The sequence below is a fragment of the Drosophila subobscura genome, chromosome U (assembly GCF_008121235.1).
Source record: "Drosophila subobscura isolate 14011-0131.10 chromosome U, UCBerk_Dsub_1.0, whole genome shotgun sequence".
Classification (NCBI taxonomy): Eukaryota; Metazoa; Arthropoda; class Insecta; order Diptera; family Drosophilidae; genus Drosophila; species Drosophila subobscura.
In genome coordinates, this window is record NC_048534.1 from 24,891,499 (window position 1) to 24,907,213 (window position 15,715).

Sequence of the window (15,715 nt, forward strand, 5' to 3'; positions counted from 1 at the left end):
GCAGGGGCAAAAACGTTAAGCAAAAGTCAAACCACTGACAGCTGCAGAGTGCACGAGGGGCACAGTGGGTGGTGGGCTGCCATTTTTGGGGTTTTTTTTCCAGTGCGGCACGGTAGCAGCTGCAAACTCTATGCTTGCGGCTTGGATTCGCTTTTTGGCATTTTTTGAGCTATAGTTTATGATTTTTTCTGGTGTTCTGTGAAGCCAAAAGGTATCCAAGTCTATGTGAATGTGTTGAAGTGTTAAATCTCTTTTGGTTTATTGTTGGGGTTTTTCGGAAAGAGGAAATCTGTGCTGGAACTAGCAATTCTTTGTGCACGCCGAGAAAAAGGAGATGAGAAGCGAAGAGTTGGATTTAAATACGAAATTTTGATTTACATATATTGTAAAAGGAAATTGTTTTGGCTTCAAAAATATTTAATTCAAGTCTAAAAAAATGTTTCATAATTAACTGAAATATTTTTTCCTATTAAAATAATTAAGGAACATTTTTTTACCATCATTTTAGTATCAGAAATTATTTTCAATTAGTTTTTGACGTTAAAATTCAAATATTTGATAAAAATAAATATATTTAATATTTAAATTATAAATTTTTCACATTTAAAATAAATAAATAAAAATTGAGATTCTGTCAAATGGCTCTGGCAATCACAATTTTCTGCCTCGCCATCAAAATGACTGTGGAAAATAAATGTTAACATGACACAGAGTTCTGCTGGTCAGCGGTGGGTGGGAAGCCCACCCTCGCATTTACAACAAAAGGAAAGTACTTTTTGGCCACCCGGGAGAAGGGCCTTCTTCCTTCCTTTAGTTATAATTTGTGGGCACGGAAAAGGCCTAGAAGGAAATTGCAACCAGAACGCAACCAGAAGTGAGAAGCTACATAATTTATGGGTCTCTCCCGCGTGTTGGGCTCTGCCTCTCTTTTTGCCAGCTGCCTCCTATTGTGGAGGGTCCAGGGTTGGGGTTTTCCCACTGTGTTTGTGCTATCCTTGAACTCCTGTTAATATTCTGCCGCGCAGCTTATTTACGACCATGCATGGCCATGAGAAGTATGAGGAACATGCCCTGAACACACACAGACAGCAGACAGCAGCCAGCAGATCTTTTGTGTATGTTGTGGGGACACTTTGCATTACTTAGCATAATTTTTGGTGGCACTTTCTTCGAATGGGGTATGTGCTGTAGGGGAAGAGCTATGATTCCCATGGAGAATTATGTTGAAAAAGGAAGTTCAGCTGGAATTTGAACAATTGAACAGACAGAAAATTCGACTATGCTTGGATTTGACTGCCAGATTTGACTGCCATAGAACCTTGGATCGTGTATGGCTCGAACCAGGCCCCATCGTAGCGTATACTGAAGCACACTCAAGGGAGTGAAGGAAAATTGAATGCATTGAACTCATTGATCTTGTTGTGGAGCAGAATCTATGCCGTGCAATGGGAACGGAGTTCGCTGAAGGAAAGCCACAAACGAACCTCCCCAGCAGACAATTCCATAGAAATCATCAGCAATCAAATGGCAAATCGAAGATTAATGCCACAAATTTACAAACAATTTCAATTTTACATTGAACTTGTCTGACACATTGACAAATAAAGGACAGAAAGGGCAATGATTATAGGAACTATAGGAATATTTTACTCCATAAATTCTAGTCAAGTTCAGGTATTACTTGGGTAATTATTTGCAGGCCTTGAGGAAGTCTCTCGAGGCATGGAGAACTCCATTCAATAAATGAATCTTCCCCTCTGCCCCAAAGCGCATTCCCTAGTCGTTGCACTCCCGAGAGTTCCCTTGCCACACTCTCTCCACCTTCTTTCGCTCTTGTTTTATGTGTTTTCTTGTTGTTTCTGTTACTGCTTGCTCTCTTTCACTCTTTTCATATTTTGCATATTTTGCTTTTTGCTGCAGCAATTGTTTGGCTTTGTCTGCCCCTCAAATGTTTTGTTGCTTTTGCTTTTGCTTTGCTTCTCTCTTTTTGTTATGCATAAAAATATGATGTTGATTTTTATGATTTCTATAATGTTTCATTATGTTGCGTTTTACGAGGCACACGCACACACACACACACACACACACACACACACACACATGTGTGCAAATCCCCCACACCCCACTCTTTGGAGTATATTTCGCTTCGTTTCTGGTTTAATTTATGGGCCTTTTGTTTACACTGGAGCCAGCGGAGTTGCTTGCCGTTTATGTGTGGGTTTTGTTTGGCCTAGACCTCATATCCTATCTACCCCAATACCGCTTGACAGTGTAATGCTCACTCGCTTTTGGGAGCAGCCTCTTCGCTTTACACATTTTATGGTGCGCTCAAAAGCCAATTTTGTAGAGATTTGCTGTTTTGGTCCAAAAACTTGCGGACCCATTATAAGCGCATAATCTTTTCGTAACACACACACACACACATACACAATACCCCCTGTAAAACACACACTAACAAACAATGAAATGGCTAAGCTCCTCTTGCAAAGTCCTGTACCAAAATATACGCCGCTTTTAGTCCTTTTCTAGGGGCTCCCTCGATGTTTTTTAGATAATTTTTGACTTTGTCGAAGCAGAAAAATACTCTGGGGCTCCCTGCTTGGCTGCTTGGCTGCTTGGCTCTTCAACAAAATTTGAAAGCACAGCCACAGCCCCTAGATGACAGTTTAGGCCAAGTTTCTGCACAGTTTCAGCAGAGTTTTCGCTGGCCCCTTAAGCTAATGGGCTCCAAAAAACCGAATCTGCTGCCAGTCTAATTTCTTTTTGCTGCTGCGTTTCCATTCGCTCACTCTTCGCTTTCTGCTTTTTTTTATGAGTCAACGGCAACGCCTTACAAATGAGTTTTAGGCCACTGACAAGGCCACCCGTTGGGCGGTGTTGTGTCTTTTGGAGGCGTGGCAGGTTGGACGCAGTTCCGGCCACCCCCTCGTTGCTCGTTGAGTTCTATTGCCTGCTTTATGACAGTTTCATAGACTTTTTATGTTTATGCCGGAGCGTTTAGTGAGCGCAGCTGTTGCGCTCAAACTTCCACTTTGAGTTGTGGGGGGACAGGGCCACCTCCCCCGGCCACCAGCTCCCAACAGCCCAACAAAGCCCAACCCCCTCTTCAGTGGCTTACTCGCTGTGTGTCGCTCTCGTTCAGGGTAATTACAGTGGAGACTGTGCTGGGTGGGAATTCACTTGACGAAAAATGTGTAGAAAACTCTCTTGGAATGAGAGAAGAAATATTTCTAAAAAGAAAATATTATTCGTGATTTTTTTACAAGGAATAAATTTATCTCAATTTCTGCTTGGTGAGAAGTCGAAAAAGAAGGTCTAAAAAATATTTATGGAAAAAAGCACCCAATATCTTAATCAATTTATCTAAAATCATAATGTAAATAATTTCTAGGAATTAAATTATGTCTGCCCCATAAAGAATTGAATTTCTGGAAATTTTAGAGATTTATGGAAGCATGGAACTTCTTTTCCAAAGGTAATAATTATCTTTGGGTGAACGAAAAGACCACTAACTAAGCACCAATAAATTCTATAGATTTATTTCCATTCATTTCAATTTCAATAATTACTAACTAAATTTTTAATAACAAATTTCACCTCATAAAGCACATAAATTTCTGTATATTAATTTTTAAAACACTTCTAAAGAAAAGATATGTGTCAAATTTTAGTCTAATTTTATCTCAATTAATGCGCTCCATTCTTTTCATACCTTATTGCTTATTTCCTACCACGAATCCTCACTGTGGCCCCACAGTAGCCGCAAAACTCAGAGGCGTTGCCATATTTATATTTGCGTTTCTTATCTCCACGTAATTAAGGCAATGGGCCAAAGAGACCCAACTGCTGCCTCCTTGGAGGCCGTTCCTTCTAATCATCATCATCATCATCGTCATTCCCCAGCCTATGCCCATTCCACTGCCCACTCTCCCTGCCCATTCCCCAGCCCCATAGCCATCATCGACAAGCGTTGTCATCCCCCTTTAACCCTTGGCACAAGGACCATAGAACATTTTTGGTGCATGGGATTTAACGGGGGGCCGAAACTATGTATTTATTTTTTTTGTTTTGTTTTGCTTTTGGGCCTCGCGGGAGCAATAATGTCTGCCCAGCTCTGCGCTGCTGCGTGGGTTGCCCCCATGGGTTGCCAGGGGTAACAGCTGCTGCCGCCAGGGAGGGTGTGAGAGAGAAACCCCTCAAGGCTAAGCCAACCCCAACACCACATTCATTGTTATTTTGTTGATGAGGAGAGTTCCGACAGAGGATACAGACAGACCCCACAACTTCTCAACATTTTTGCACACCTGCGGCAGGGCATGGCACGCTCATCAACCTCGGAGAAGGAGCGCGACTCCGGAGCGGGACCCCAGAGCAGCAGCCTGGAGCAGGAGCAGAACCCCCAGAGCATGAGCAGCCTCGGATAGCCATTTGATCCCCGGGCCAAGACCCATTGATTGGTAACAGGTTACCCGTTACCGGCTGCCGGCTGCCGGCTACCAGCTATCGAGCAGATGAATGCCGAACAGATTTCTTTCCCCCCGCTTGTTGATTTTTCGCGTTGAATTTTTAATTGCTGCGGCAGCGCAGAAGCTCAAATATTCCCCTCGAAAATTACGTTACGACTTAAGCTGTCTGTCGGGGGTCCGTCCGGGTCTGCGAAAAAGATGAGACGAGTCTGTGGTATTCGATGGCAGAATTCTGGCCAGAGGGGGGTTATTCACGGCAGTGCAGAAGGGGGAGCGAAAGCCTCAAGCTCGCTGGTCTGTTTTCATCAAATTTTAATTTTTATTTTCCTCTTTTCGAGCAGCTGGGTGGGCGGGAAGGCACGACTCCTTAATTTGGTGTCAGGTGAAGTTTACTTTATTATTGAGGATTTTCTTAATCAATGCGGATAACGGCTTAAATTTTTGGGTAAACTGAAAAAAGATGAGATTTTGCAGTGGAAGGAACTGAATTTAAGTTATAAATTTTCATGTTTGTAATCTATTTATAACCCAAAAAACTATTTCCTTCCTTACAAAAACTTTCACTTAATTCTCAAAATATTTCTACAAATATTCACCTTAATTTTACCCCAAAACTCTTATTATTTGATTATTTTCTCAACATTTTCCTTGAACCTTTAATGGACCTTTCAATCTGTGTAATTTGTAACCCAGCATCTGCCCTGCTGCTTTGATAAAAATCCTAAATCCCTGCACTGCAACATTTTAATGAGGACACACACTGCTCTTCCACCCTGTCACTCTGTTATCCTTCCTGCTAGCTCAATGGAGATGTTGCTCTGTGATATTCCCGCACTTAATGAGCTTCACCCCTCATAAACTTTGGCCATAAACTATGCTTTTCGCCTGGACTTAAAGTTTTTCCGTTTGGACATTAAAAACAGCAGGATACTCGGGCAGGGAGGAAGGAGCGTTGGGTCAGCTGTCCATTACATTTTTTGTAGGCATACACGCACATCCTTAAGCCAATTTTCGATAAGCTTTTTCCACCCATGAAAAATATGCCCCCCCCCGGAACAACCTTCTTCATTGTCTGTCAAACAACAAACTGTAGCAGCAGCAGGAAGGAGCGTTGGAGTGGGGGATAAAAATATTTCTACATTAAAGGTGACATCGCCAGACTTTTGGTAGTGATTCCTGGCTACATTCTGTGAGAGGGCCACGCGGGTTTTCTGGCTGCTCCTGGTGCTTGTGACAGCAGAAGCAGCAGCAGCAGCAGCAGCGCCAAACAGGAAACAAACAAACAACAGCCAGGCAGGCAGTCAGGCAGCAATGCAAACAGAGAAGAAAGAGAGCCAGCTGTGTGATAGAACTGGGAGACAGCTGAAGGGAGCCTAGAGAGTGGGGGGAGAGTGTCCCTTCCCCGGCATTTCAGGACAGTGCGTGTGTTTATTTTGTCGTAAATTGATTTTAACGGCGAATGACAAACAGCAGAAGGAAGTAGCAGCAGTGGCAGGCAGCCAGCAACAAAGTTGAAGCACGAACGCCATTTTGTGGCATTTAAAAATATATTTAACAAGCAAGAAATTATAGATTTTTGATGACAACGAAGCGGCAGATGCACTGGCTATGAATGAACCATCAAAAAAAAAACAGAGATTATAAATGGAGATTATTATGCAGAAAATATTCCTACAGGAAGGTATAGAACCAATGGAAACTGGTTGGAAAATTCAGGAAATAAATTCAAAGGCCTTAGGACATTCAGAAATATTATTAAAATAAATTATGTGGTAGTGCTGCAATCTTGAGCTTTGCTTTTGTAAAAATAAAAAATATTTAAATATCTTTAAGAATTTTAAAAGTAAAAAACTGAAATTAATTTTGAAACTTTTCTTGCAGCTATACCCGATTCAATCCTGTCAGTTTGGACTCATCTACACAAACTTTCCTCGAACTACGCCGAAATATCATGCGAATTAAGCGAAAACATTACCTAAAAGTGACCAAAAGGTAAGCACTTAAATTTAGTTCCTAATCGAATTTATAGACTATATTGCAAACCTCTTCAAAATATCACTCTACCCCACCCCAAAAAAGAGTATTTATAAAAAATGTCGCTTGAAAATGCGGCGCGGCATATTCATTTTCTGATTAGAAAAATTATTACATCAAAATTTATGTTAGTTGTCCGCGGCAAGGAAGAGCCAAAGTTTATGGCTAAGGAAGATGCAGACAAGACATGTGTCTGTTGTCGCTGGTGGCACAGTGGCTTCCTTTTCTTGGGAGGCGCCACCGAAAAGGCTGTTAATGGCTTCCCTTCGGGGTGTTGTAGCTCACCAGCTAAAACTGGTATTAAGGCAGCCACAAAACATACACAGGAGGAGCAACAAATACAAGAACAGGTGGAAAAACGGGAGGAACAAGAGCGACAACAGGAGCAACAACGAGCTTAATAAATGTCGACACAAAAGTAAGAAGAGAAGAGACGAGACGAGGAGGAGAAGTGTCTTTCGTCTAACTTGCAACATGTTAAGCAGGTGTCTCCAAATCACTTACGTCGAAACATTCCCCCAAAAAGGGGACACAGGGAATCGGTGGGTGGAACATCAGGAAGGATGTGAAACCCAAAGGATGCTACTGGTACTGCCACTGCCACTGCCTTTGGCGGGACATCATTGTCGTTGTCCTCGCGACAGCCAACAATAACAGCCAGCAAATAATAAACAACAAATTTAGCAACATCAACTTTTACCACTCACACCCCCTCGAGCGCGCGACATTTTCATGCCACGCTCCACACCCCCCCTCGAAAAATCCCAGCCACGAGACACGAATGCACTGCGGGACGTATGCGTAATGTGCAGGAAAACATTTGCGAAAAGCTTAGACGACAGGCAGCCAGCACCATTATGAGACTCTGTCTCTGTGGAAAATCAAGTACATTAAATAGTTGCTGGGAAATTGTCTGTGTGTGGCAGGCAGGGCAACCTGAGACTAGAAAGTATTTCCAATATTTTAATTGTTTTCAATAAATGGAAAGTGCAGAAAGGGTTTTGATAGGAGAAGGCTTTTCTTTCATTAGAAAACTGCTTAAAGTATAGCTAAGGGATAATTCCCCTGCTTTAACATCAACATTCAAAATATTTCCATAAAACTAAAAATATTTTTCCACCTCCCGGTAGCACATATTCTTGTCTCTAGCGCTCTTTGCTCTGTCATTTCATTGCCACGCAGAGCATAACCTTTTTGGTAGCCACCAAAACCCCTGTCCAATCACTCTCAAACCTCAATTTACAGCCCAATAACCTGACACTTCGACTATAAATCAATCAAAAACGTTTCAAAAATCAAAAACCCAAACACATTTAATGACCTTTCTTCCCCACATTTAGCTGGGCGCATTAAATGACTTTACGACCTACGGCACACACGCACACTGGGAGATCTCTACAGATTTTACAGATTTGCCCCACGAAATGCAATGGACAAACCAAAACCCAGGCCCACAGCTCACCCACCAAACACACAAGAGGCTTAGTGCCGCGCCATGTGGCACATAACCAGAAGCCACCTCTGAAGCGTGTGTGCGTGTGTGTGTGTGGTTCTTGCCACTTGCCATTGGGGGCCTTGGGTATTGTTGTTCTGCTGCTGGTGGCATTGCGTAAATTAATTTCAGTCGCTAAGCGTAATTTAAAGTTAGCTTAAGCCCGCAGATATGTACACATGCATATGTGACCGCATACAAGGAGCACACAAGGACACACACATGCATGGGGCACAACAAGCTGGTTTGCCATAAATGGATATTACGACTAAAGGGATACCTCTTGCAGCTTTTATAATGGGAAATATCGTGGGAAAGCTCTGGAGAAGAGTGCTCGAAAATAGGTTCATTTATGCCAAATAATTTTCAAAAGGTTTCTTTACTAGTTTGCATCATTAGCAGTGTTTGCTTCGTTAGGAATATTGATAAATCTTTGAATATATCAGCTTCCTAGACCATTTCTTTCATTTTACATACTAAACCTGTGCTCTCCATTATCCGAAAGTGATGATTTTTAGTCAAAAATACGAAAATCTTGAGTGTAATTTCGATCTAGAGCCAACAAATTGGTTTAAAATAACAATCCATAGATCTACGCATATTTTTATAATTTCTAGGCACCTTTTCATCTTGATTGCAATAGTCTAGTACTCTTGTTATGGTTTGGTATACCCGCTTTCTCCCCACCCTCGCTCTACAGGGTACCCACAGCATGTGAACTGAAGCAACAACAATCTTAGGAACGTCGCGTCGTTGCTTTGGCTGGCTTTGGTTTTGGTTGACCCTCTATGCAAATACGCAGGAATGCAGGGGGGGCTGGTAAAGCAAGGGAATGTGAGGAAGGGTGTGGCGGGAGGTGTAGAAAGACGTCACAGGGGTTCTGGCTCCTGAGGTAGGTCGGTCCGGTCCGGTCATACATATGAAGTTCATAAAGCAGCCCTGAGCCTGCTGACTGCTGGCTGGCTCTGCTGTGCTTGGAGGCAATGGCACAACCACCGAAAGGGCGAAAGCCGCCACCGGAAGTTGTACGCTGTACGAAGTGCGACTTGTCAACGTGTACTTCCGGCCGCCGTTTCTTCGCCCGCAATAACCGCAGAAGGCCGCAGAGAGAGAAAGAGCGAGGAGCCATGGCCCTGACACACAGGAAGCAGTTGGCCCAAACCGCCTCCGCCTCCACTTCGCCATCTTTCAACTCAGAAACTTTATGAATAATTCACTTTAAATGGTATTTTTGAACGCTCCTCACTCTCTCCTTTAATGCTGTTGTCATTTGCTGGCTTACAGCTTAAAGGGCCCTTGAAATGGTGGCTTAAAGGGAAAGTATTTTTGATTTGGGAGCAGGAAAAATTGTGGAAGGATACATGGGAGCAGCAAAGGCACTCAGTACTCAATTTCTGCGATCAAGGAGTGAACGAAATACCTCAAGATACTCTTCGATGAAAACATTTTGCATTGAATGGAAATTCTCCCATTTTTCCCCCAAAAATGATTGAAAATTTCCTTAAGATGGAAGATGCAAGCTGGAAAAGGTTACACCCCCCCACCTGGCCATGTAACGAATTACAAAAGTCACTTCTTACACCCAAACCACTTGGTCAGCTAATTTCTATTTGAGTTTTCCTCTTCCTTTCTTGTTGGGGCAAGGAATCAATCAAGCCTCAAAATGGCAACGTTCCATCACGTATCGAGCGAGGCCTTAGAGCCACAATGAATGTATGAATCAATGAATGAATGAGTGATGGATGGTTGTGTACTCGGCTCTGACCAATGTCCGATACATGGCTCTTATCTGTTCTTCCGCTTCCCTCCGGCTCGAGTTTTGTCATTTTGATGACCTTAACAACCTCGAGTTCGGCCCCTGCAACCCGCATTCGCATTTTATATGTCTGCACGGGCTGCCTGCCTGCCTGCCTGTTTGTTGAATGATATTGGAATTTTGTGTTGTTTAAGTGCCACAAACATTTCGACCAGGAACCCGCTGGAGTGTACGAAACAATCAAAAAAATTTGCTTTTCACTGAGCAGATAGAGAGCAAACGGCAGGAAAAGGCAGCCACCAGCAGCAGGAGGGGACGGGGGGACGAGAAGCATTTTTCAATTGTGTTAAAAGAAAATTTAATATGAAACTCATGTTGTCTATCGATTTTTAATTTTGATTTGCTGCCACCGGTTTTTGGCCTCTTTGTTGTGGTTCTTCCTATCGTAACAAAAATTGTTCATGGCAGGTCTCTCTCATGGGAGGTATTTCAAGGAGTAGGAGAAAGCCGAAGGGCGGGTAAGGGAATGGATTGTTGGGGGGAATGGCTTAAATGGTTTCGAGTTTTTGATCTTCTCGTTTTTACGAGCTTTATTGGATTTGGCTGACTTTAAGAGGTAGTTAAATGGAGACACTTTAATCGAAGGAGATTCCATGAGAGTTAAGGGCGGATAAATCATTTAGGGCTCGATACTTCTGGAAGTTGATTTGTTAAGCGAATAAAATTGAAGGAGTTTTTGATGGCATTTTTAGAAGATAATGGGTTATAAAAGGCAACTTTGCTCTCAGAGGTGCTCCTGAAAGAAGTCAACGATTGATCGGGGTCTCCAAATACAAGTTCCCTGTCCCTGGCGTGAGATTTGGGTTACCAATATTGGATTCCTCTCTTGTAAAAGGGATCTGGGTGCTCCAACAAGGGCTCCTTGCGAAGGGCATCTGTGATAGGTTTGGGGTCACTAAAACATGTGTCCTGTCTCTTACGCTGGATCGGGGTCACCAAATCCTTCTGTCGGATCTCATTCATGGGTTTGGGATCAATATTTCTGCAACTGCTGCTTCTAGGGATGATCCTTTTTATGTTTTCCACTTACTCGAGCATCTCTCAAAGCCTTCTGCTGCCAAACATTTCTGTGATGGATGTGTACGGGCCATAATTTCAGCTATTTATGCAAAACGCCGCCTGTTGTTATCACTGGGAATGGTTGTTTTGCTCTGCTTTGTGCCTTTTACCATTCTATGCTGCTGGTGCGGGTCAACATTTAACCTTTACCTTGCCAACACACATACATCAAAATTTATAGATCAAATGCCTGACTTTTCCGCCTCCGCCTCCGCCTGCATCTGTGGAAATGGCAACACGTGTGTTGTTTCCAATTGGATACCCGAATGTTGGCTGGGCCCCCACAGTCGCGACATCTATCAGAGATATATGGAAATATCTCCTGCCTACACTTATGCAAATTGAAATGCAAATGAGCAGGCACCCAGAGTCGCTTCTTTTTATTTTTGTTATCCTGTTTTGTAGTCCTGTATTTTCTATATATTTCTGTATTTGTTTGTGCCACACACACGCTTTATTGAATTCATTTAAAAAACAATTTATCTTTTTTGCCTGTTGGCTGCGCCGGTACACGGCTGCTGCTACTGCTGCTGTTTCTGGTTCTCCTTCTGCCTGGCTTAACAGGCAGTTTTTTTTTTCATAAAAAAATTAGAAAAATTTGAAATGAAAGGGTGGCGCTTGAGAGCAGCAGAATGTGGGATACTCTTGCATGAGATCACTGAGGTGTGCAGTCTTTTTGAGGCCATGGAAATGTCAATACCATCATACACTACCCGGAAAGAGCTACAAAATCCACACTAAAAATAGAGCCAGGGAGATGGAGGATGGGCCCAGAGATGCTTTTTGATATAAAGACTAGTTCCATGTGATTCCACTAGCCATTTTTCTTTTGTCTAACATTCCAATTAGCCTTTTGTTTCGTTGTCAATGCAAAACAGAGGCAAACCCCTTTTTGTGTGCAAAAAAATGTTGTACAGATTTTTACACCGTATCCTGCTGCTGGCTGCCTGCCCAGTCACGCCTTTTAAGGATCACAATTGCCTTTTGTAAGCCTCTCCGCCTCCTCCGCCTGTCAATGACTAAATGTATGGGGGCTCCACTAAAAAAAGGCTAAAAAAGAAACGGAGTGAAAAAAATCTCTGGTTGGCCTTTTAACAATCTGCAACTTGACTGGGAAAATTCTTTTCTTCTCTTTTTGCTGCTGCTCAGAGTTTAGAGTGGCTGCCTGAGACTAATGGCTAGTTAAGGTGGGTAGCTAGCTAGGACTTGTGTCTAGGAAAACGAAATACCGCTTTAAGGCAAAAGGGAAATGTTAGCAAGACTTTAATTGAACTACTGCCAGGTTTTCACTTGCAGGTGGGCACGATAAGTGGGCACAAAATCGAAAAAAAGAGATAAGGGACTAGAAGTAGCAAGAAATCTCAGGAATGCAGGAAATTGGGAGCAGCACTGCTTAGAAAAGTGAAAAAAGAAGCAGGAATTGGGAAACATTTGCAGGAAGTGGGAATGCATTTCAAGGATTTGCTTCAGATGTTTATGCACCAAAAAGTTATATAATATTTAACATTAATATTCAAAAATGCAGATTTTTTCCAAGAAAAATATTTTAAATTTTCAAAAAATGTTAAAAAAGTCTTTGCGAAGTATTTCTTATAAATAAATATTTTTAGATCGATCATTTTTGTATTGAAGGCATATTCAGATGCAAACAATTTGTTGTTTATATTAATATTTCTCAATTTTTGGAATATGTTTAATATATATTTCCTAGTTTTCAAAGAATTTCCTTTACTACTCCTTAATATTTCCTTTAACTTTGTCTTAAATTTGCTTAAAAATTGAAATGCCATTACACAGCCCTAACCCCTCTTAGCCCCCCCGCTCCAACACCCACTCGAACTTTCCTGCTGCTGTTTGCTTTGGGCCATTAGCCCCATGCTTTGCTCGCTGTTGCACACATAAATCAAGGAAATTGTTTAACGCGCGATTAGCAGCATTTTGTAATAATAAATTCTTGTATTTTGCTGCCTCCCACTTAGCCACGTGATATATGCAGTGCCTGAATATATACTCGAATTAGGTATATGCAATATACATATTCCTCTCCTGTTTATAGATCATTTATTTATTACGCTTGTCGTCTGGTGGTTTGTCTGTCGCTCTAGGCCTCGCCTCGCCTCTCTATGCTGCGCCTTTGTTTTGTGGCATGTATTTTGAATAGCCGCGAACCTTGTTGAAAATTTTCCAAACGATTTGCAGCATACGCCGCATTGAATGATTTTTACACCCTCCACTCTCCGCTTTCCCCTCTTAATTTTTCCTGTTGTTTTGTTGTACATTTCGCTCTGCTTCTGCTCTGTATTTGTTGTTGTACTTCGTTTCGTTGTTGTTGCTTATTCACGCTCAAAATGCTGCGGAAAATGATTATTATGATTAATAAATAAATATGCTGGCTGCCTGCCCTGCCAGAGAGCAATATTCAACGCATATTATCCGTCGAGTTCTAGAAGTGTTTCCCTTTTGCCTTGCTTTTTATTTTTTAAAGCACTGAACCTTGCGTATACGCAATGTGTTGCCAATAAAAGGCGCACAATGGGCTCCTTCTAGCAATTTAGTGGCTGAAAATGGCACATAGCAGACCGATGTACGCTGCTGCAGGACGCGCGAACATTTCCGCAAATCTGAGTATTGATTTAACAATTTTGCGCAGATTTTTCTCATTAGCAAAGTTTGAGACAAAAAAGTCAGCCCTAATTCCTCCTTTTTTGAGCAATAATTTCCCGTTTTTGTCTAGCATAGAAAACTCTTGGCCAACAGCTGCACTTGATGGGCGTTTGCTCTCGCAACTTGCTGCTCTCAGGGCTAATGAATTATCGCCCATGCCAGATGAACATTTAATGATGTACAATGCCCATCGATGACATTGCGACGACGTTGTCGCTGGCAATTTTAATAAATTTAACAGTTGAACGCATCGCAACGCACATCAAGAGAAGTGAGGACTTGGATGCCAGCGCATCTTTCATCTTTTTATCAATGAATATGTGAGTGGAGGCAGTGGAGGCGAAAGCCTACGGGGCGGACTCCGTTGAGTGTCGATGTCAGGCAGGCAATTAAATAAATGTCCTGCCTGGGCTGCCTTAACCCGTTCTTCCAGCCTCGCTCGTCTGACAGCCATCAGCGCTGAATTTATGAGGCCGTCTGTGATTTATCAGTCCATTGAACACACACACACACAGAGAGCAGTTCAGTCCATCCGTTGGGAAGGACATTGCAGGGACAGAAACAGAGGGGGGACTGGGGCACATCCATGCACTTACCGATAATTCGAATTGAGCTGCACATCGCCAATGGCCACGTTCTCGAACAATGTGGGACAACATGTCCAACGGGCCCAGTAGAAGGTGAAGTCAGTCGAATCGTAATGCTCGGTGAAACGACACTTGAGCACCAGATCGACGCCTTCACGTGTATCCAGCGAATCATCCGCTCCGATCTGTTGCACCACTCCAATCAACAGGCCAAGCCAAAGCCACAGTTTGCCTGCAAAAAAAAAAACAGAGAGGGAAATTTATATTTTAGCTGGTGACATTTAATTAATACAGAAATATGAATTGTCTTCCCCACCCACAAGCACACACAGCGATTGTCCTAAACTGATTTGATTTATTTTTGTACCATTATTGCATGCGATTGCGAATGAAAATCAATACCAACCAGAGAGCAAAAAAGAGATGTAGAAATTGTAAATCCATACCACAAAAATGAATAATTCACATGCCACGCAAAAACCCCAACCCACAACAGTGGGCGAGGGGGTGGTAGCAAAAAGAAAATGAATGCAAACTGGCTAACAAATTGCTGATTGGTGTTCTCGAAAAGCGTTTCTGCTCAATTTTAGAAGCATTCTGGAATGTAAAACGAGAAAATAAAAGTTGTAGAATATATTGTTGAGCGAATTTCTGGCAGGAAAAGGGTCTGGCAGTAGAAATATACCCTTGGAAGCCCACAAAGAGCATTGGAAAAGTTTTTCAACTAAAGATTAAATAAAATTTAGTTTAATAAACTACCAATTAAAATTACTCCTATTTCGGCAGAAGTCCTTTATATTTTTCCAACCCTAAAAAGTCCACATTTAGTGCAATAATTTTACTCAGACTAAAAAGGTCTGTAATTATTTTTTTGCGTCAATTAGTTGAAAAAAGAAACCCAATCCGCCATAAATATTTACGCCGCACTTGCAGCTTAGTAAATACTTCAATTATTAATATCCATTAGGTTTTATGTGTATTTTGCAATAGTTTTCACATTTCTGTTCCACTAACTAAAAAATTGCAATTGCAGCGGAAATAATTGAAATCAAATTTGTTTGTTTGCTTTCCGCTTTTCCTTGAAAGAGTTTTTTTGTTACTATAAAATCAATTGGGAGAGCATTAAATTCGATTCTCCGCTGAGAAGTATGTCATGTATTTCGCCTTAATTGCTGGTGAAATATTGGAGAAATGGGAGCTCTAGCTACGGGAAAACAATTCCAATCAAAATTTGGTTGTTCGTTGGTTATAACCAAGTTTGATGCCCTGCAAAAGAGGGTGGAGGAGGAGGATGATGTGATGTGATGATGATGTATTTGAGATTTCGTAATTTAAAAGAAAATTCTGGGAAATAAAAACTCTTTTTTAAGCTATTGTTGTAAGGGAAATATCATGGTATAAATGTTGTACATATATTCCCATATTTAAAAAGGGTATCTACTACTCTTAGTAACCCTAATCCCCTCGCTTTACCTTCCCTTGTTTTTGTTCATTTTTTAGTAGTAAAAATGAAACTTTGAAGCTTTCCGTGTGCGCGCTGCTGTGTGTGCGGTCGCTTTACAGTTGGAGCAGCACTGGTCAAATAAAACTAAGCACG

At 41.9% G+C, this 15,715-nt stretch overlaps 1 protein-coding gene across 3 annotated transcripts in view; it reads right to left on the reverse strand.

The window, feature by feature from the left end:
* Nucleotides 1-15,715, reverse strand: part of LOC117900400 (hemicentin-1) — a 110,315-nt gene that overhangs the window by 37,493 nt on the left and 57,107 nt on the right. For all 3 annotated transcript variants that reach the window (XM_034810754.1, XM_034810756.1, XM_034810755.1), the window contains exon 2: nucleotides 14,128-14,350. In XM_034810754.1, the coding sequence (XP_034666645.1) occupies nucleotides 14,128-14,350 (223 nt within the window). The remainder of the gene's footprint in view (nucleotides 1-14,127; nucleotides 14,351-15,715) is intronic.